This window comes from Euleptes europaea, chromosome 1 (assembly GCF_029931775.1).
Source record: "Euleptes europaea isolate rEulEur1 chromosome 1, rEulEur1.hap1, whole genome shotgun sequence".
NCBI lineage: Eukaryota > Metazoa > Chordata > Lepidosauria > Squamata > Sphaerodactylidae > Euleptes > Euleptes europaea.
This window is the reverse complement of record NC_079312.1, coordinates 162,489,524-162,509,723: the sequence shown is the minus strand read 5'-3', so window position 1 is coordinate 162,509,723 and position 20,200 is coordinate 162,489,524. Positions and strand designations below refer to the sequence as shown.

The 20,200-nt window shown below is 45.7% G+C and overlaps 1 protein-coding gene across 2 annotated transcripts; it reads right to left on the bottom strand.

Moving 5' to 3' along the window:
* Positions 1 to 2,954: 2,954 nt before the first annotated feature.
* On the bottom strand, positions 2,955 to 19,773 carry LOC130491171 (25-hydroxyvitamin D-1 alpha hydroxylase, mitochondrial). Of its 2 annotated transcripts, XM_056864856.1 has the most exons (10): positions 19,580 to 19,668; positions 19,355 to 19,370; positions 15,512 to 15,702; positions 12,494 to 12,690; positions 10,467 to 10,667; positions 8,728 to 8,891; positions 6,597 to 6,763; positions 5,611 to 5,692; positions 4,707 to 4,904; positions 2,955 to 3,150 (listed from the first exon to the last, which is right to left on the bottom strand). In XM_056864856.1, exons 1-10 carry the CDS (start codon positions 19,639 to 19,641, stop codon positions 3,037 to 3,039), a joined length of 1,392 nt encoding a protein of 463 aa, XP_056720834.1. In that variant the 5' UTR covers positions 19,642 to 19,668; the 3' UTR covers positions 2,955 to 3,036. The 2 variants fall into 2 exon arrangements, with proteins under 2 accessions (XP_056720834.1, XP_056720845.1); XM_056864867.1 differs by lacking the exon at positions 19,355 to 19,370 and having other exon boundaries at positions 19,564 to 19,773.
* Positions 19,774 to 20,200: the final 427 nt, after the last annotated feature.

The following is a 20,200-nucleotide window of genomic DNA, read 5'->3' as shown; positions in this document are numbered from 1 at the left end:
GACTAGATTAATTCATGCCATCGTATTCCCTATTACTATGTATGGGTGTGAAAGCTGGACAGTGAAGAAAGCTGATAGGAAGAAAATAGATTCCTTTGAAATGTGGTGTTGGAGGAGAGTGTTATGGGTACTGTGGACTGCCAAAAAAACAAATCAGTGGGTTATCGATCAAATCAAGCCTGAACTGACCCTAGAAGCTAAAATGACTAAACTGTGGCTATCATATTTTGGTCACGCCATGAGACCACAAGAGTCACTGGAAAAGACCGCCATGCCAGGAAAAGTTGAGGGCAGCAGGAAAAGAGGAAGACCCAACAAAAGATGGATGGACTCAATAAAGGAAGCCACAGCCTTCAATTTGCAAGATCTGAGCAAGGCTGTCAAAGATAGGACATTCTGGAAGACTTTCATTCATAGGGTCACCATGAGTCGGAAGCAACTTGACAGCGCTTAACACACACACACACACATCTCAGCCAAAAAAAGAGGGGGCGTTCCTGAGCGGTAATGGTTCAGGAGGCCGCCTAACAGCGGCCCCACCCCCGGGCCGGCGCCAGGATGCCCCAAGAACGCCTCCCGGGACGCTGCTGCTGCCTTTGCCGGCGGCCGGACACTGGCAGAAGCCTTCGGCGGCAGCGGGCCCTGCACACTGGTGCTGCGACCACAAACACCGGCATACGCTGCCCGGACGCCAGCACTGTGGGCCCTTGCACCGGTGCAGGCCTTCGCCAGGCTCCTGAAGGCTTTGGCACGGCTCAGGAATGCGCTGTATATAGAATTAGAAGGGTGTAACTCTGTAGAGAATTGTGCTGCAGTTCTTCTCCCACACTGAAATACAATTCTCAGAATTTCTTTGGGGAGGTTTTTAAAATCCGTTTAAGTTTGTAGTACAGAAAATTCACCTACCCACAGTTCCCGCTCCAGTTTCAGACCCAATATCACAGACAAACGAGTCAGGGTTTGCTTTTTGTAAAAAATAGTTCATATTTATTATTCAAGGACAATAAATAACATTTAAACATAGCACCAAAGAAACAGCAGTAAGTGAACGTTTTTGATTACAGCAGCTGTTTCAAATATCGAAAAGCGTAATGTACTTTGAAAAAATAATTAATCCTTTTACGGGCTTCTGCCATCTTCTAAGAAGAACTTTTATAAATTATAGGCTAGAGAATATAAATATGTATTAAATATGAATTATTATTAGCATAATATTAACAGTAAAAACTTGGCAAATATGTATAAAAAGAGCAATTGCATGTTCTCACACAGGGTCTATCTAACCACATTCTCAACTTTGAATTATTTGGTGTGTGTGTTTTAAATATAAAGTTCCCATATACCAAGTCCAGTATCTCTGTTTGGTCTCTACTTTGACTGGCAGAGGTTGTAGTCAAGTATAGAAGGATTTCTGTATTTGAATAACCTTTTGCCAGAGATGCTAAGCACTGGATCGGATATCTTTCTTGTGCTGAGCCAGTGCTTGTTTCAAGCACAAGATCAGAAAGGGAGTTTGGCCTTTCAGCAGGTTCTCTAAACCTGAGTGTGGATATGTAAGACTTCCATACATGTTTGTTTTTCCCCCTGTACAAACCGAGTGAGGAGGGCTCCACCAATAAAATAATCACAGAGGATCGCATGTTGATATTCTTCTAATGTTGCATCCAATATGCCAGGGGTCCTCAATAGGGTTGCCAACTGGCCCGGAAATGTCCTGTCCCTTTAATAGACATTTAATGTGTAAAGATGGGCACTTGAACATTTTCATGGCATGGAGGTAAATCACATCAGCTGACAATTGCTTGCAGATCAAACTGGTATCAAAGTAGGGTTGCCAGGTCCCTCTTCATCACCGGTGGGAGGTTTTTGGGGAGGGCGTGGTTTGGGGAGGGGAGAGATTTCAATGCCATAGAGTCCAATTGCCAAAGTGGCCATTTTCTCCAGGGGAACTGATCTCTATCGGTTGGAGATCAGTTGTAATAGCAGGAGCTCTCCAGCTAGTACCTGGAGGTTGGCAATCCTATATTAAAGGGACAGCTAGAGGGACCAGTTGTAAATGTTGGCAACCCTACTCCTCAACCTTATTGAGCCTGTTGACACTTTAGGGATTTTTGAGAAAGGGTAATAGGCACCACCACAAAATGGCTGCCATGGAAGGCACAGCCAATCACAAAATGGCTGATGTATCAGGGAATTACAAAATGGTGGGAAGTTTCAAACTAAGCATCCTCCTATGAGGGGGACAGTGATTTCCACATAGGCACTTCTAGTGGACGCAAAGCTGGTGCTGCCTACTGTCTTTTGAAGCACCACCTGCTCCAATGAGGTGGAAGAAAACCGGGATTGGCTCTTTGCTTTAGAAAAGAGGTGTTCTGAGGATGAACAAAGCAGGAACCAGGAAACACATTGGTGGGCACAGCACTATATATCACTGCAACGTGCCACTCACTGACTCCCAGCTAAAAGACAAGACCACCACCATCAAAGGGTTTTTTGCAAGTCATGACTTGATGGAGTGTTGAAAATGCATATGTGAATTCACACTTGCTATCCCATTCACAGCTTCAGTGCCGTATTCAAATGCACACAATTGTTGTTGTCTATCCCTTGGTCTTGAATCATTTTGGAAAGTCCTGGGAATCATGAAAGAGAACATACGTGCTCAGAACATCCCGCTCTTCCGAGCATTGCTCTTTCACTTGTATGTGAGCACTACAGTGGGAAAACTCTGGCACCAGAGGAGTCCTCCTTAGCAAAGCAGGTCTTGGAACTAGATTTTGAGACCTATCGAAGTGTAACATGTTACAGACAACCTTGGTTACACCTTGAGCACGTGCTAGTCAGTGGAACAAGGTTGGACTCTCCTTCTCCTCGTCACAGATTCTGCATCCCCTCCAGTTAGTCCGGGAGGGCCCAGCCAAGACATTCAGAAGAGCAGCTTCACTCCAGCCTGCTAGGCAGTTTCCCCTCTTGGCCTTGTGCTCTTGCGTGGCTTGTTGGGGAGGCTTGGATCAGCGGTTCTGCTTCGAGCCCCCATTAGCGGCTCAGAAACTGGAGACTGATCTCCTTCTCCGGCACCAAGAGGGTGCGTGTCATGGGCTTCACGGCGTGTCCTTCTTGTGCTGGCTTGACTTCAAAACGCATCAAGATCTTCAATGCAGAAAGAAAAACAGGCTAAATTTTAACACCTTTTGAATCAAAGCTTTATTATTATTATTTTTAAAAAAGACCATACAGTGCTTTCCGTAGGGTTGCCAACCTCCAGGTACTAACTGGAGATCTGCCATGACAACTGATCTCCAGCCGATAGAGATCAGTTCACCTGGAGAAAATGGCCGCTTTGGCCATTGGACTGTATGGCATTGAAGCCCTCCTCAGGCTCTGCCCCAAAAACCTCCCACCGGTGGTGAAGAGGGACCTGGCAACCCTAGCTATCCAGGGTCATTTCATGGAGGAAAAGGGTACCGGGGGGCTGAGGACCCTTCTCTACACATGTCATGGTCTGAGTCCACTGCACCACCCCATCCTGTTTCATGTGCTGGCTGGACCTGAACTCACAGTGAAACCTAGTTTCCCTACTGTGGATTACAGCAGCTATGCAACAAAAGCAGCAAATCAGATGGGCAGTGTCATCCCTGGGAAATGTGGGTCCGTTCACAAAATCAGACTGAAGAAGAAGACCGCTGATTAGGGTTGCTAGCTCCGGGTGGGGAAATACCTGGACATTTTTGGGGCGGAGCCTGAGGAGGGCGGGGTTTGGAAAGGGGTGGGACTTCAATGCCATAGAGTCCAATTACCAAAGTGGCCATTTTCTCCAGGTGAACTGATCTCTATCAGCTGGAGATTAGTTGTAATAGCAGGCGATCTCCAGCCACCACCTGGCAACCCTACCACTGAGTGAATCCACACTGCAGCTCGAGCTTCCAACTGCAGCTTTGGACATTCCTGGAGATTTGGGAATGGTGCTTTGGGAGGATGAGTTTGGAGAGGGAGCTCAGTGGGGATATGGTATTGTAAAGACTCTGATGCTGCCATTTCCCTCCAGGGGAACTGATCTCTGTAGTCTGGATGTCAGTTATAATTCAAGGAGAACTCCAGGCCCCACCTGGAGGTTGGCAATCTTAACTGCAGCTGCCCTTGTGTTGAAGGGACTCTGCAACTGCTTCTCCACATCCCATGCTGTGCCCTAAATATACTATGCCAATGCAGGGAATCCACAAGCAGGTTTTCAGGGATGCATGAAAAGCAGTTCATGCTCCACACTAGACATGTGGTGGAACAGTCCCACTAACGCTATGTCCTGTGGCCATCCCCAGAAATCTCTGGCTGGCCACTGTTGGAACTGAATGCTGGACTGTGTGTCTCTTAGGCTGAAGCAGTGAGGCTGTTCTTAAGGCTGATGCATTCAGTTCTATCAGCTTTATAGTATACATTTACCCTTTGGGATAAGCCTAGGGTTGCCAGGTCCCTCTTTGCCACCAGCAGGAGGTTTTTGGGGTGGAGCCTGAAGAGGGTGGTGCTTGGGGAGAGAAGGGACTTCAATGCCATAGAGTCCAATTGCCAAAGCAGCCATTTTCTCCAGGGGGACTGATCTCTATTGGCTCAAGATCAATTCTAGTAAGCAGGAGATCTCCAGCTACTACCTGGAGATTGGCAACCCAAGATAAGCCACATTCCCTCCTAATCGTATCGGCACAGATACTCACCCTGGCCATAGCCAGATACACCTCCAGCTCTGCAATGCGCCGGCCTACGCAGCTGCGCTTGCCGAAGCCAAAGGGGATGGAGGCGTAGGGGTGATGCGAGTCTTCCTTGTGCAGCCATCGCTCCGGCTGGAAGGAGTTGGGGTTGGAGAAGTACTTCTCGTCACGAGAGGTGGCATACTGGCAGAGGCTGATGAGGGTCTGAGAAAGGAAAAGGGCATTGTAAGGAAAGCAGTCCCAAAAACCCAAGTCTGAACACATGCATGCACAAAGACAGCCTATTTGTGCTACAAGCCCAACCACTAAGGAAGCCTTTTAGTGTTGTTGTGTCATAAGAACATAAGAAAAGCCCTGCTGGATCAGGCCAAGGTCCATCAAGTCCAGCAGTCTGTTCACATAGTGGCCAACCTGGTGACTCCAGGAAGCCCACAAACAAGACGACTGCAGAGTACCATCCTGCCTATGTTCCACAGCCCCTAATACAATAGGTTGATCCTGGAGAGAATAGGTATGCATCATGACTAGTATCTATTTTTATCAGTAACCATGAATACCCCTTTCCTCCATGAATATGTCCACTCCCCTCTTAAAGCCTTCCAAGTTGGCAGCCATCACCACCTCTTGGGGCAGGGAGTTCCACAATTTAACTATGCGTTGTGTGAAGAAATACTTCCTTTTATTTGTTTTGAATCTCACACCCTCCAAACCCATCAAACCCATTCTCCTTTTTCAGGTGTTTCCTCAGCACCCTCTTCTGGAGCGGGGCCTTCTTTCAACCAGCCCACCCTAATTTTTCCTGTACATCTCCTGCCACTGAACTTTCAACAGCATTTCTCACACCTCCTGTCCTCAGGGAACCCTTTCCATGGGCCTGCCTTAGAATATCAGATTTGTGGCCATGACTCACTTTTTTAGGGACGAGATAGTCTCCCACTTGGATATCCCTGTCCGAGATGACACGTGCGTTGCCGGGGATCACCGGGTACAACCTGCAGGGAGAAACAAAGAAGCCGAAGTTAATCTAAAGGAACAATTCCTCACATTTTGCAAAGCTTGCTGAGCTGCATGAGGCATACGGGGCGGGGGGATTGAGCACGAGGCACATGGGTTCAGGCTAACCATCTGGCTACGTCAGGGATTCCTGACATGCTGCCAAGTGTTTTTAGGAAGTGGGCGTGGCCAGGTGGGGCTGCTGTCCAGTAGGGTTTCTGATTAGCCACTGGAGATAGGGTTGCCAACCTCTAGGACGGGGGGCAGGCAAGATGAAGATAGGCCCTCACAGATGATATGATGTCACCCCGATCAATACAGCATAATCCAGACTGGTGCCAAGTGTAGCGTTGCCAACCTCCAGGTAGTAGCAGGAGATCTCCTGCTATTACAACTGATCTCCATCTGATAGAGATCAGTTCCCCTGGAGGAAATGGCCGCTTTGGCAATTGGACACTATGGCATTGAAGTCCCTCCCCTTCCCAAACCCCACCCTCCTCAGACTCCACTCCAAAAACCTCCCGCCAATTGTGAAGAGGGACCTGGCAACCCTAACTGGAGAGGTGACTGGCTGTGCAAATTAAAATAATGTTGTTTTGGTGTCCGCTGTTGGCTTTGTTCTCTCTGTTACTCCTCTTTCCCAATGCATTTTTTAAAAATTACTCCTCTTGTCCCCTGCACTTGGGCTTCCTTTGGCAATTGAACTCTGTGGCATTGATGCCCCTCCCCTCCCCAAACCCCGCCCTTCCTCAGGCTCCGCCCCAAAAATCTCCAGGTATTTCCCAACCCAGAGCTGGCAACCCTATGCCCTGGTGATTTGTTATCGACATTTTGAAAAGTCTTTGGCTGTTCTGTTTGGGTCGCTCTCGCGCCTCCCCCATCTGCTCCCGCGTCAGAACTCACCTTAGCGTTTCCTTCATCACCGCCTTCAGCAAGGGCATTTTGGCTACCTCGGCAGCTGTTGGGATGGGGTTGCCCTTCATCACCCCCATAATTTCCTTGTAGAGGTCTGCCTGCACCTGAGGGTGCCGGGACAATTCATACAGGCTCCAGGACAAAGTGCTTGAGATCTGCAGAGATCCAGACAGGGCGAGATTAACCATTAGGCAGAGCAGGCTGTAAGCAATCAGACTAGAGGCTTTGCTGCAAAGGGCTGGGCAGAACATGGCAGGGGAGCAGAGGCTACGGTTAGGCAAAAGTTCAGCAGTCTCGCAGAATATGCAGAGTGTAGGGCATGCATGCTATCCTGCATGCTATCCTGAAGTAAAAGATTAGTGCAAACAAAAAAATAGCACAGGAAGCCAAGAATGTCTCGACCACAAATTATTCAAAAATACTCAGTTAATGTAACAACAATATGTCTATGGTTTATGCTGAATCTAGTTGAATTCAACTAATTTTTGAGCTCATTTACTTGTGGGTTGTGACAGTACTTTTGTCTTGATCTTGGTTGTAGAAGAAGAAGAGCTGGTTTGTATATGCCAACTTCCTCCACCACTTAAGGAAGAATCAAACCAGCTTGCAATCACCTTCCCTTCCCCTCCCCACAACAGACACCCTGTGAGGTAGGTGGGGCTGAGAGAGCTGTGACTAGCCCAAGGTCACCCAGCTGGCTTCATGTGTAGGAGTGGGGAAACAAATCCAGTTCACCAGATCAGAGTCTACCACTCCAAACCACAGCTCTTAACCAGTACACCACACTGGCTCTCCTTGTATACTACATAGCAGTTGTTTTCATATGTGTGTGTGTGTTAAGTGCCGTCAAGTCGCTTCTGACTCATGGCGACCCTATGAATCAAAGTCCTCCAAAATGTTCTATCTTTGACAGCCTTGCTCAGATCTTGCAAATTGAGGGTTTTCACATGGATTCGATGTTTATAATTACTTTGGTGATGTCTCTCAGTAATCTGTTTTCTAGACTCAGAAGCATTCTGCATAAACCATAGACATATTGTTATTATGTTAACTGAGTTTACTTTTGAATAATTTGTGGTCGAGACATTCTTGGCTTCCTGTGCTTTGTTGTTGTTGTTGTTTGTGCTTCACCCAGTTTTCAGCACAGTTTTCTTTTTCTTCTTACATTATTGTAAAAGATTAGTAACCAGGGACAGTGTTTGCCCTGTAGTTAAATTAGAAGGAAATGGGGTGCCGTGTCTCAAGACTAGTAAGGTACACTGTACTTGCACAGAAGTACCCTTTTCAAAACACAACAGCCTTGCTGAATAGGGTTGCCAGGTCCCTCTTTGCCACCGGAGGGAGGTTTTAGGGGCGGAGGGTGGGGTTTGGGGAGGGGAGGGACTTCAGTGCCATAGACTTTGATTGCCAAAGGGACCATTTTCTCTAGGGGAACTGATCTCTATTGGCTGGAGATCAGTTGTAATAGCAGGAGATCTCCAGCTAGTACCTGGAGGTTGGCAACCCTATTGCTGAGCAATGGCCCTGGAAATTATATATTTGATTTCTTGCCTCCATGAGGGCAGACAGAGGAGGGAGGGAGGCATGTGGTACAGTGGTTATGGCACTGGATGAGGACCAGGAGACTCAGGATCAAAACACCACTCTGCCAGGAAGCTCAATGGCAGAGCGATCCTACATAGAATTATTCCAGTCACACCCCAGTCTGGGGATCCTTGAGCCAGACATTCTTGCTCTTAGTGTAACCTACCTCACAGGGTTGTTGTGATAAAATGGGGGGAAGAGGGCAAACCATGTACACTGCCCTGAACCTTTTGGAGGAAAGGGTGGGATAAACATAAAACAGGAAGATGCAGGCCTGAGAGGAGTCTCCGAATAGGGATCTCCGTGACTCTTAATCCAGGACGTGGCACAGATTATCCAGAAAGGATTTTCAGAGACCACAGCCCTATGTGTATCAACTGCAGAAAACACACCACCAAACCCTTTCCTGAATCTGCCTGCATTCGCCCAGTCTACAGACCTATTTCAACACAGCAGCCAAGCACACAAGGCTTCTACAAGCAGGAGAGAAAAATCTTCCTTGTGCACATAGGAAACACTTTCAAAAAATTCTTACTGTGTCCACGCCAGCCAGAAGAAGCTCAGTCACATTTCCATAGATGGATTTCATGGACAATTTCTCCTGCGCCAGGTAGTAAGTCAAATATTTTCCTTCCACCTTCTCCCCACGTGAGATTCTCTCTGAAACCTCAGCCATCCGCTTGTCAATGTGTCCCTTAGCTGGAAAGAAATGGGCAAGAAATGAACGCTTGTTCACCTGGGATAACCAACAAGCCACACATTATCACCGTTAAAAACATGCCAGCCTTAGCAGGCTCATTCTTACTTAAGGCCAGTTCTGTATGATTCAGCACAATTACGAGAAAGACATTAAAGACTGGAGAAAAATATAGGTTACAATAATGTCTATCTCCTTGTTCTCCTGACAGGAGGGTGCTTCTTGGCAGGAGCACCTACCTGACCTAGCTGTGTCCCAGTAGCAAAGAGGCTAGAGAGCTCCATACCAGGGAGCACACTACAAATCACAACAATTACATCTGTTGGGAAACTGCCAAGTTTCTAGTCCTCAGTGAGAACAACTTTTTTAAAAGCTCACATGGTGTTTCCTAGTGGCGTAACGCAAAATGGTATCTGAGACAGAAGAAGTATCCAATGAGTAAAGATTATTCTCCCTGCCCACTGCATTTGTTAGTGGCCTCAGAATTGTGAAATTCTCTGCCAAAAGTTATTGAAGCCAGAATCTACTGAAATCTAATCCTTCTCACGGAGGCTTTCAGTGGCATATGATTACTGGTAAACATGACAGATGGTTTTATTGAATAGTAGTGTATGTTTTAATACTGTTTATTACATTTTTGTAAACTGCTCTGGGGCATGTGGAACCAAGAGATATATATGTTTAATTAATAGTCAGAAGAATATTATAATTACTGAAGAAAAAGATTTTCCAGATTCTGGGGAAAACCCCACACATTTTCATTCCGGTTACAGACTTGTAACAATTACGTAGATGTATGCAAATATGCTTAGCCAGCAGCAAAGGTGGGCACCTGGAAACATATTAGTTGGTACCATGATTCCAGGGGCACCAAAGAATCAGAGTTGGAAGGGACCACCAGGGTCATCTAGTCCAGCCCCCTGCACAATGCAGGAAATTCACAACTACCTTCCTCCCATAGCCCCAATGACCCCTACTCCATGCCCAGAAGATGGCAAAAACACTCCAGGATCCCTGGCCAATCTGACCTGGAGAATAATTGCTTCCTGGCCCCAAAGTGGCAATCGGCACTACCCTAGGCATGCAAGAAAGGGCCACGAGAGCCAAACATTGACGCAACCCTTCCTGCCCTCTCTTTCACGATCTGTCTAAGTTCACAGAATCAGCATTGCTGAAAGATGGTCATCTAGCCTCTGCTTAACAACTTCCAGGGAAGGAGTGCTTACCACCTCCCGAGGAAGCCTGTTCCACTGAGGAACTGCTCTGTCAGAAAGTTCTTCCTAATGTTTCCCTTTCCCTTTATGAATGGTTTTATTTGCACATAGCCTTGGGCCATTACAAACATGTCAAGTTGTCAACAACACCACAGATAGATAATAAAAAGAAAGACTAGGTTAATAAGATGCTGGATTGATAATAAATATAAATAATAAAACTATGCTAAATTGATGCATACAAAGGAATAACCTAATGTTTACCCAAAATCTCGTGTTGGGCAGCACTGTGCTACAGCAAGTTTTAAGTTGAGTCAGACAGCTCTTTTTCATGGCACTAAGAAACCCAGCGGGGACACTTACCAAATGCAAACATGTAGTCCCAGGATTCGCAGAATTTCTGCCATGGCTTAGGAAAGATGCGGTGCAGGATCTTGGGCATCGCCATGGTGAGGAGGGTCATGACAAACATGGTGTTGATGGAACTGATGAAAGTCTCCGTCTCCTTCGGCACTTTGGGCTCCAGGCAACCGATGCGGGATTCGAAGAGGACCGAAGAGATACCTGGGAGGGAGGAGTCCAGAAAGAGGACGAGTCAGGATCAGTGGAGTCATGAGAGCAGACCACAATCTTAAAACCCATCTTGACTCATTTCTTGCCCAACCTTGAAGATGTAACTTGAAAGAGGGAGTGGAAATGGGGAAATTAATACCCAACTGGCCTTTTCCTGCTGTTGTGATTACTTCAAACTTACTCATTTAGCATGCTTAACAAAGGGAAACCAATAACCACTGATTACAAAAAAAAAATGGATTGGTGCATGACTAACCTGGCTTGTGAATTATTTTTTTGGCACATATCCAGATTGCAGTGTGCCGTATCCTGAAAAATCTGCAGCAATTTGGGCAGAACCCCGACATGGACACATTCATGACCAGTGAGGCTTTCATGGGGGGGGGGGGGAGGCTGTATGAATTGGCTTTTTCTGGCATCTGACTTCCAGAAATCAAGTGACAGGTAGGAAAAACAGAATATGTCAGGGAGAAAATGCCTATAGCCTGGGAACGATCCTCCAGTTAGCAACAACCAAAGTTATATGCCTGGCAAATCCAAACTTTGCCGGCTGCGTAACTTCTGCAAACTAGCTGACCGTTTAATACTGATTCTGCTTGTCAGGCAAAAAGAGCCATGCAAAGGCACATAGCCCCAGCTTCTGACCAATTAAAAAAACAAAACAAAAGCTCTGCTAATCAAAGCATTCATTTCAGCTACTAAGATTTTGAGCATTTGCTCACACACTTTCTAGAAGGAACACGCCCTTTTAAAAAAACTGAACATTGAAACTGAAAGGGTGCTGAATTCTACATCCATGGCCAGTTCCTGAACTCACAGAATGCATGCTATTCTGGATGAAATTGGACAGCAATGTAGAGGCGGCAGCTACATCGGAGATGGAGGATTATAGGAAGGCAACATTGGCATTGGAGGGGCAGAGTTGGGTGAAAGAGAAAGCCTCTCGCATAACAGTCTTGAATTATTAGGGTTGCCAGCCTCCAGGTGGCGACTAGAGATCTCCTGGGATTATAACTGATCTCCAGGAGACAGAGATCAATTCAGCTGGAAAAAATGGCTGTTTTGGAAGGTGGACTCCAAGGTATTATACCCATGGCCAGTGCCAGTCATTTTTGCGCCCTAGGCAAGGCTAGCTACTTGTGCCCCCCCCCATTGTTACCAATTTTCAACAACAGATGTCTTGTAGAAAAAATAAAAGCACAAAACTTTTTATAAGACATAATTATTATATTCCATAGCATTGCTGCGGTACTTATCTTAAAATAAAAAAATATAAATTGTCCGGTGCATTTTTTCCCAAGAAACTAATCTGTTTAAAATGGTGCCCCTCAGGCCAGTTCTGTGCCCCTCTGAGGTCTGCCCCCTAGGCAACTGCCTAGTTCGCCTAATGATAGCACTGGTCCGGATTATACCCCATTGATAGGGTTGCCAACCTCCAGGTACTATCTGGAGATCTCCTGCAATTACAACTGATCTCCAGCCGATAGAGATCAGTTCACCTGGAGAAAATGGCTGCTCTGACAATTGGACTCTATGGCATTGAAGCCCCTCCCCAACTTCTGCCTTCCTCAGGCTCCACCCCCAAAACCTCCCACCCGTGGAGAAGAGGGACCTGGCAACCCTACTCATTGAAGTCCCTCCCTTTCCAAACCCCGCCCTCCCCAGGCTCAACTCCCCAAACTCCAGATATTTTCCAACCCGGAGCTGGCAACCCTATGAATTATCAACCGTGTTACAGGATTCCAGGCAGCCCCAACCTAGACCCACCTCACAGCCCATCAAGAGCCACCCCAGATTTGCCCTGACCCTCCATGTACCTTCTAACCCAAACTTGTAGAACTCGCCCGCCACGTCTTTGACCACGTGCTGCTCGTGAAGATTCCGTTGGTGCTCCAGCCGGCCAATGAGATCGCTGACCACCTCGTTCAGAGTGCCCGTGTAGGCCTCCACCTCCTTGGGCTTCAACATGTGTTTGCCGAGGATGCTGCGGATTTTCTGCCACTCTTCTCCTTCCCTGGAAAGAGGAGCGAGGCTTTGGTTAGGTCGCTGGGCTGAAGAAGCCCCCCTCCGAAGGGCAGGAGAGAACATCATGCCATTGCCAAAGAGAGGCACACCTCATTCCAAGCGATGAGCTTTGGAATCCAAGCCTTTCCCCATATGGGGAAGGATGCAGCCTGCCCATAACGCAAAAAGCAAGTTTTACAGGCCACCTAGGAAGGCTCTGTCTGTGCTTCGAAAGTGTGGCCCTAGGAAATCTGCCGGCCGTATTGCACTTCCGCTCGTTACTCACATCCTGTGTCTAGATTGCGGAAGCGCCAGTCCAGCTGTTTCAGAAAAAAAAAATAGTAATAAAACCAAGGAAGCCCTGAGTCACAGCTGCTGAGAGCCTTGAAATGATTTCTCACTCCCAGCCTGGGCTTTACGCAAGCCCAGGCAGCAACCTACGGTTCCTGCGTGATGCATTTCCAGGAAGACAAGCGTGAGAGTGAAAAGCCCGGAAGCAACATCGTGCTTAGTTTATGGAAGCGGGGAAGGTCTCTTCCTAGGGTTGCCAACCTCCAGGTACTGTTTAGAAAAAAGCCAGCACACGGCTCAATTATGCAAATGAACTTCAAATTGTATTACAAAGCGGTGCAATAGTGGAAGAAACAAGTAACAGTGGAGTATGATAACTACAATTATAAACAGAGTGCCCATATATACAAGTATAAGACAATGACAACACAAAATTACAGTATTCCAAAATTCTTTATACAAGGCTAGCAGCTCAAGAGTTCATATCTTTGGATGTCTAAACAGACTGTTCCATATAATAGTGTCCCAAAATTGATAGGAATGTCCAAGATAGATGAAGCAAGGGGGTCAGTTCCCCGTGGCAGGAAGAGCTGGATATAGTTGGGAAAACGTCTTCCGGAATTAGACTGTTTTTCACAAAAAAGCTTCTTCAGCCTGAAAGTTATTACTCACATTAATATCTTAATCAAAAATTCATCACTATTAATCACAATTAACATGCAGGCATGGTAGTTATAATCAACTTTAAGCGCTCCGCATCAGGCTGCATTCTTCCTCAAAGTAACATTGACTGTTAAGGACACTTTGGTAATGGCTAGATTTAACTTGTGTGATAAGGAGACAGGTGGACCTCCTTAAGGATTAGCTGACGCTGACTCAGTAAGGTCTAATAGGTCCGTCCTGTCAGATCACTAATACTTAAGCGCAGCAGATGAGGACTCATATAAAACACGATAGATCTAATTCTGCGTTTAAGCCTAGAGGGGCTAGCATGTTCAATAGGTGTATCAATCTATACTCTTGACGTAATAAAATTTGTGTGATATTACAGGCATTGTAACGGTGGCTTTTATAAGCCCAAATGACAAACAATCTTAGATCGTTTTTGCCGTGTCTTTTTTCTAAGAAATGAGACACCAATGGAGATTCCCGAATCCAAAACAAAAGAATCAGTCTCTTTTGCAAACGGTTGAAAATAAAAGTCAAGGTATTGTGAAATAGTTTCCAACTGGGAGCCTTTTGATAAGACTATGGATCGTCCTGGTGGATTTCTATTATCTTTATGTATTTTCAGGATAGTGTAGAATATAGGTATTTTTGGGAAGGGAACTGTGAGAAAATCTTCTACGGAGTGGTCAATGTAGCCCAAGGCTACTCCTTACTGAATAACTGTGTTAATCAGTTTAGTGAGTTTGGGGGTGGGATTATTAGGAAGCGTCTTATAAAATTCTTTTTTGTTTAACTGTTTTAAATGTTCAGTTTGGTATGATAATGAATCCAAAATTACAATAGCCCCGCCTTTATCAGCTTGTCTAATGACAACAGAACGATCGTTTTGTAAGTCATTCAAGATTGATTTTTGAATGGGGGAGAGATTAAATTTCAGTTTCCATTTATGATATTCTAGTGTATTTATGTCTCGGGTTACCAAATATTGAAAGGTGTTAATAAGATTATTGGATGTATTGGGTATGAAGGTTGATTTTCTTTTGAAAGATCTATTTTCTGTATAGGTGGTCATGTTGTTACTTTGAGGAAGAATGCAGCCTGATGCAGAGCGCTTAAAGTTTATAACCTAGGTAAGAATAACTTATTCATAGACCATGCCTGCATGTTAATTGTGATTAATAGTGATGAATTTTCGATTAAGATATTAATGTGGAGTAATAACCATGTGCTGGCTTTTTTCTAAACATTTACTGTACAGTACAGGTGAAATATTATTTTGTTAACCTCCAGGTACTAGCTGGAGATCTCTTGCTATTACAACTGACCTCCAGCCGATAGAGATCAGTTCACTTGGAGAAAGTGGCCACTTTGGGAATTGGACTCTATGGCATTGAAGTCCCTCCCCTCCAAAACTCTGCCCTCCCTGGCAACCCTATCTCTTCCACTCCTTGTGTAGGTATGCTCAGATTTTGGGTGCTCTTCAGGGTGAGAATGCGAATGGGAAAAATGTGCATCTAAAGAGAGGCAAATCCAAGGCAAAATCTCCCATGTATAAATGGCCTTTGTCTCTTACCTTGAAAACCCTTCTGGGTTGCCATAAGTTGGTTGTGAGTGGATGGCACTTTACACATCCAGAGTTTTAGGACTGGCTTGGTAAATGGCTTTTCAATATTTGTGCAGGTTGATTTGTGTGATTGATTGGCATGGCAATTAGATTTTTGTTCCATGTGTGAATCTGGGCAGTGAGTTGTGCTCAAAAATGGGGAGATAAAAGGGCAGTCCAGAGCTGATTGGATGCTTTTGACAGACACTTCCCTACAGCACCTCAAACCAAATCAACACACTTGTGTGAAGATGCCGCAAATACTTACGCAGTCAGCAGCCCATACGAATGGCCTCTGGACACCCTGTAATCCTTCCAGGAAGAGAGGTCGGAGCGGATGGGGTGCTTGCCTTCCTGCCTCAAGACCTGCTCGATCAGGCTAGGGTCGGCAACGTTGACAGTGAGGATGGGCCCGAAGCTGGCTTTCCATATGGGGCCATACTTGGCTTTGCTTTCAATCTAGGACAGAAGCAGAAGGCAATTGTTTATTGGGCACCATAGAATGGCCAGAGAAACTTCCCAATCTCTCTCCCCCGCCCTTGATCATGGATGCTCCCTTTGGTTCCTCTACAGGAGTGAAATCCAGCAAAGGCTTTTCTTTTTAAAAAGATGCCAGGAAGAGTCATCAGCTTTGCCACACTGGCAGCATTTCTCTGCCTTTAACAGTTGCACAAAAGGTAAGAGTTCAACAGATGCAGTTTTCCCCATCACTGTATCTCTGTGCTGAGCGAGCTTGGTCTGCCAGTATGGTATAGTAGTTAGAGTATCAGACAAGAGACCCAGATCTGAATCCCCTACTCTGCCATGGAAGCTTGCTGGATGACCAGTCACATACTCTCAGCCTAACCTACCTCACAGAGCGGTTGTTGTGAGGATAGAACAGGAGAGAAGAATGATGTAAGCCATTTTGGGTCCCCCTTGGGGAGAAAGGCAAGAGGTATAAACAAAGTCAATCAATAAATCAAATAAAATTGGGGTCTCTCATGCTGGGCACAGAAGCCCTATTGGAAAGCCAGTGTTTTGATGGGCATGTGTTGGTGCAGTATCACACCTTTGGAATCACATGCTTCTAGGTCATTGTAGCATATGCACAAACCCAACGAAGTTTACTTGGAGTTAACTGCACAAAGGGGAATGCATATCTATTCAAGAAACAGCCATCTCTAGGATAACAGCAAGGACTGCATGCAAAAAGCACTCTGAGGACAGCCCTTAAAATACCCTAAGCTACCAGTAGTGCTGTGAAGGCTGAACTTTAGCTCATGGGCTCAGCAGGGGGACTGAAAAAAAGCAGGCTATGTAGCTTCCCATTCAAAACACACATTACCATCGAAAGGGGCACCCTCATGAAACCATTAAAACCATAATCTAAAATCACCTAACTGTGTGATTACCTCTACCACTGAAATCAATAGGGCTTAAAAGTATGTTACTTTGGCTGGGGGAGGAAAGGCCGCATGTCCAATCTTATGCAGGGTTGGTACTTGGATGGGAGACCACCAAAGAAGGCTCTGCAGAGGAAGGCGATGGCAAACCACCTCTGCTTCTCACTTGCCTTGAAAGCCCCTTGCTGGTGTTGCCAGAAGTTGGTTGTGACTTGATGACAGTTGCATACTTTGGCTGGATTATGCCCTTTGTGATGTCAGCTATTAAATAAATACTAAAAATCTCTGTGTGTGTGTCCTATCCTTTATTGACTGTTGTCCCTTCACATCCACATTCTTACTGAGAATGCTGTTGAAGAGTTTTACTATGCTGTCCTAAGCAGAGGACTTCTAAATCCCTTGACTTCAGTAGGTTCAGAAGGGTACAACTCTGTTTAGGATTGCAAGGTTACTGTCCAATTTATACAGGACTTAACGCTAATTTAAACCCATTTCCTAGGGCTGCACTGTTCGTTTCTCAACAAAACATTCTTAGATCTTGAGCACCATGCAGCCTCCCCGACCACTCAGGTTCTTGTTAGAAAAGCCTGATTTTGTTATCTTTAAGTTTCTAGACCACATGGTAAGAGGTCTTCTTGGAGGCACGGCCGCAGAAAAACTCAGGTGCAATGAAAGAGATGTAGAAGAAGAAGCCAAATCTGTTCTTTGGCTTCTTTTTCAAAGGATGGTTCAAGCTGTTTTTCACACCCAAAAGGAGTGAAAATGGGTGGTGGGCAACATGGCATCGTAATAAAAGAGGACGAGGTAATAGACAAACCTACAAAATTATCTTTATGAAAGATTTAAACACGAGCATTTCTCAAGCCAGCTAAAGATAAAAAGGACACTCAACTCAGTCAACGTTACAGAAAAAAGGTATGTGAATTTTTTATTCAGCCCTGTAAAACTTATTGGTCTTATTCTTCCAATCAGCAACTCGCACTTCTTTGGCCAAATCTGTCCCCCACCCAAGGGTGTTTGCTCCTTAAGCTACATTTCATTGATGAAGTATAGAGAAAGCCGGAGCTGTGATAACAATAATCGCAGACAGACTGGGGCAGGAGCCGAAGATTCAAACCCTCTTCTCCAACTAGCAAAATTAATGCTGGGACTCCAGCAGTCCGGATGAATAACCAAAATGTGTTACTGGATGTCTAGAACTGGGTAGTAGTGGTGGAATGTAGGTGTGAAGGTTGCAAACCAGTATTCGTGTACTTGGTAGGAAGCTCTATTGAACTCAGTGGAACTTACTTATAAGTAAACGTACTCCCGCTGAAAATGCCCGAGAGCCTATTTTGAAGACAGGGATGTAGAACAATCCAGCCAGTTGTTATATTTTACAGATGTGCTTGAGAGATGGCTTAACCAACCAACACCACCAGCTGAAGCAGGTTTTGAAACCTGCTCTCTGGTCCAGTGTTGTGGGACTACGTTGGTTCTTATTCAATGTGGGAAGCTACTTAGAACAATTCTCGCATCTGTAAAATGGGCATCATATCCTACCTCGCAGGACTGAGGCAAGGATGAATAAGGACTACAACGTTATGAATGAAAATAGAGGAAGGACACAACCTTTTGTTGGATGGCAGTCAGGTCTGGGCAGTGCCATAAGACAATGAAATTCTTTCCCCAAATTAATGAAGTGGACAATGAGATGCATCCTTGATTTCAGGATTCCATTATCAGAGTTTGGAAGCATCTGAGCAAGGGATGGCATTGTGCAAAACTTTGAGTTTTTTTTTTTGAATTTTTACCCTCCCTGGTATCACCACCATTCTTTCATTGATTTAAAAAATGGAGTTATTATTAAGAACAGACTGCTTGAACATTTAAAACAACAGTGTTTGTTATGCCTAGTTAACATGCAGAGTGGAAGCAAACATTATAATGTTCCCATTGACGCCAGCCCCTCCACAGGGCACATGGATTTACAGAGCCAGGTGGTTTACACTGCACAGACCAAATTGCTTGGCTCAACCCAGCAACTAAAACGGTGCCTACCTATGTGCCTGCCAAGCTTACACAGAACTGTATTGACAAGCCAACCAAGGAATACGATGCTTAGTCCACATTATTTAAATAGCTTTTTAACAAGCATATTTGGAGGTGGGCGGTAGGCATCGTAAGGTTTACATACACCCGAGGGAGAATTCTTGTACCTTCTGGGCACATATTTAAACTGTCAAGACAAGTAGTGAATAAAAACCCATTAACTTACTTTGTAGCTTTAGGAAACTGTGTTTTGTACATTTGAGCAATTCCTGACTCTTGGAAAATTCATTCTGAATGCAACTCCCATTGATTAAACTATGTGTGTTAATATAGCATAAAAGTTTTCTAACTGTAAAACGTTGAGAGAAAAGACTCTTCCATACACGTTCTATTAGAGAGCCAATGCAGTGTAGTGGTTAGAGAGTCAGACTAAGATCTGGGAGAACCAGGTTTGAATCCCTATTCAACCGTGGAAGTTTGCTGGGTGACCTTGGGTCAGTTACACACTCTCACCTAACCTCCCTCGCAGGGTTGTTGTGAAGATAAAACGGAGAGGAGAGTGATGTAGGCCATTGGGGAGAAAGGCAAGGTAGAAACGAAGTAAGTAAATAGATAAACATTCTACGATTGGTACAAAAGCCAGCAAGTAGGAGGATATTCTGTACCCAGGATCCCATACTGGACAAAAGTCTTACCTGGAGTTCATGCAATCTGGACTGCTCTTTTTTGCAAAAAAAAACCAAAAAAAAAGTCTGTACAAAAACCAGAAAGTAAGAATATTCTGCACCCAGGGTCTCATACATGGATAAAAGTCTTACCTGGAGTTCATGCAACCTGGACTGTACAAAAACCAGAAAGTAAGGATATTCTGCACCCAGGGTCTCATACAGGACAAAAGTCTTACCTGGAGTTCATGCAACCTGGACAGCCCCTTTTTGCAGAAAAGGTCGGTAAAGAAGCTCAGCGTGCTGGGTCCCGGCATCTCCGCCAGGGTCTTGTGAGTTTTGACAGCTCTCGGGTGAGATTTCAAGACGGGCTCTGCCCAGCTCTCGGGAAAGCATCTCGCCAGCAAGGAAGCCTTACTGGCCAACTTGATCGTCTGAGACATCTCGGCTCTCGACCCTTCGAGCGACCCGAAGCGAGAGCGACCTTTTTGCACGGGGAGCATCCTTTTTGACAGCCTTTTATCGCTCTGGGGCGCGCGTGGCCACGCCCCCTTGCATGGCTCATTAGCTGGCCACGCCTCCTCGGGAGGCGTCAGCGTTTTGTTATGCAAACGAGGCTGCCCAGGCCGTCCAATCAGAGGCCACCGCTGAAGGGGGCGGGGCGCCTCCGGTGCGGTCGGCGATGGTTTTGAAAGGCAGCATCCAAAGTAGCTGATGCGGTCACCGGAGGCAGGATGAGCCGCTTCCCATCCTCGAACCGCTTCGTTCGTGCCGGACAGAGGCGGCCTGAATTCGCACGGGTCCCTCGGAATCCGTGTTCCGTTTCCTGGGATTGGTGCTACTCTCTTGCGAGCGCTTGATTCTTTGGCCATTTGT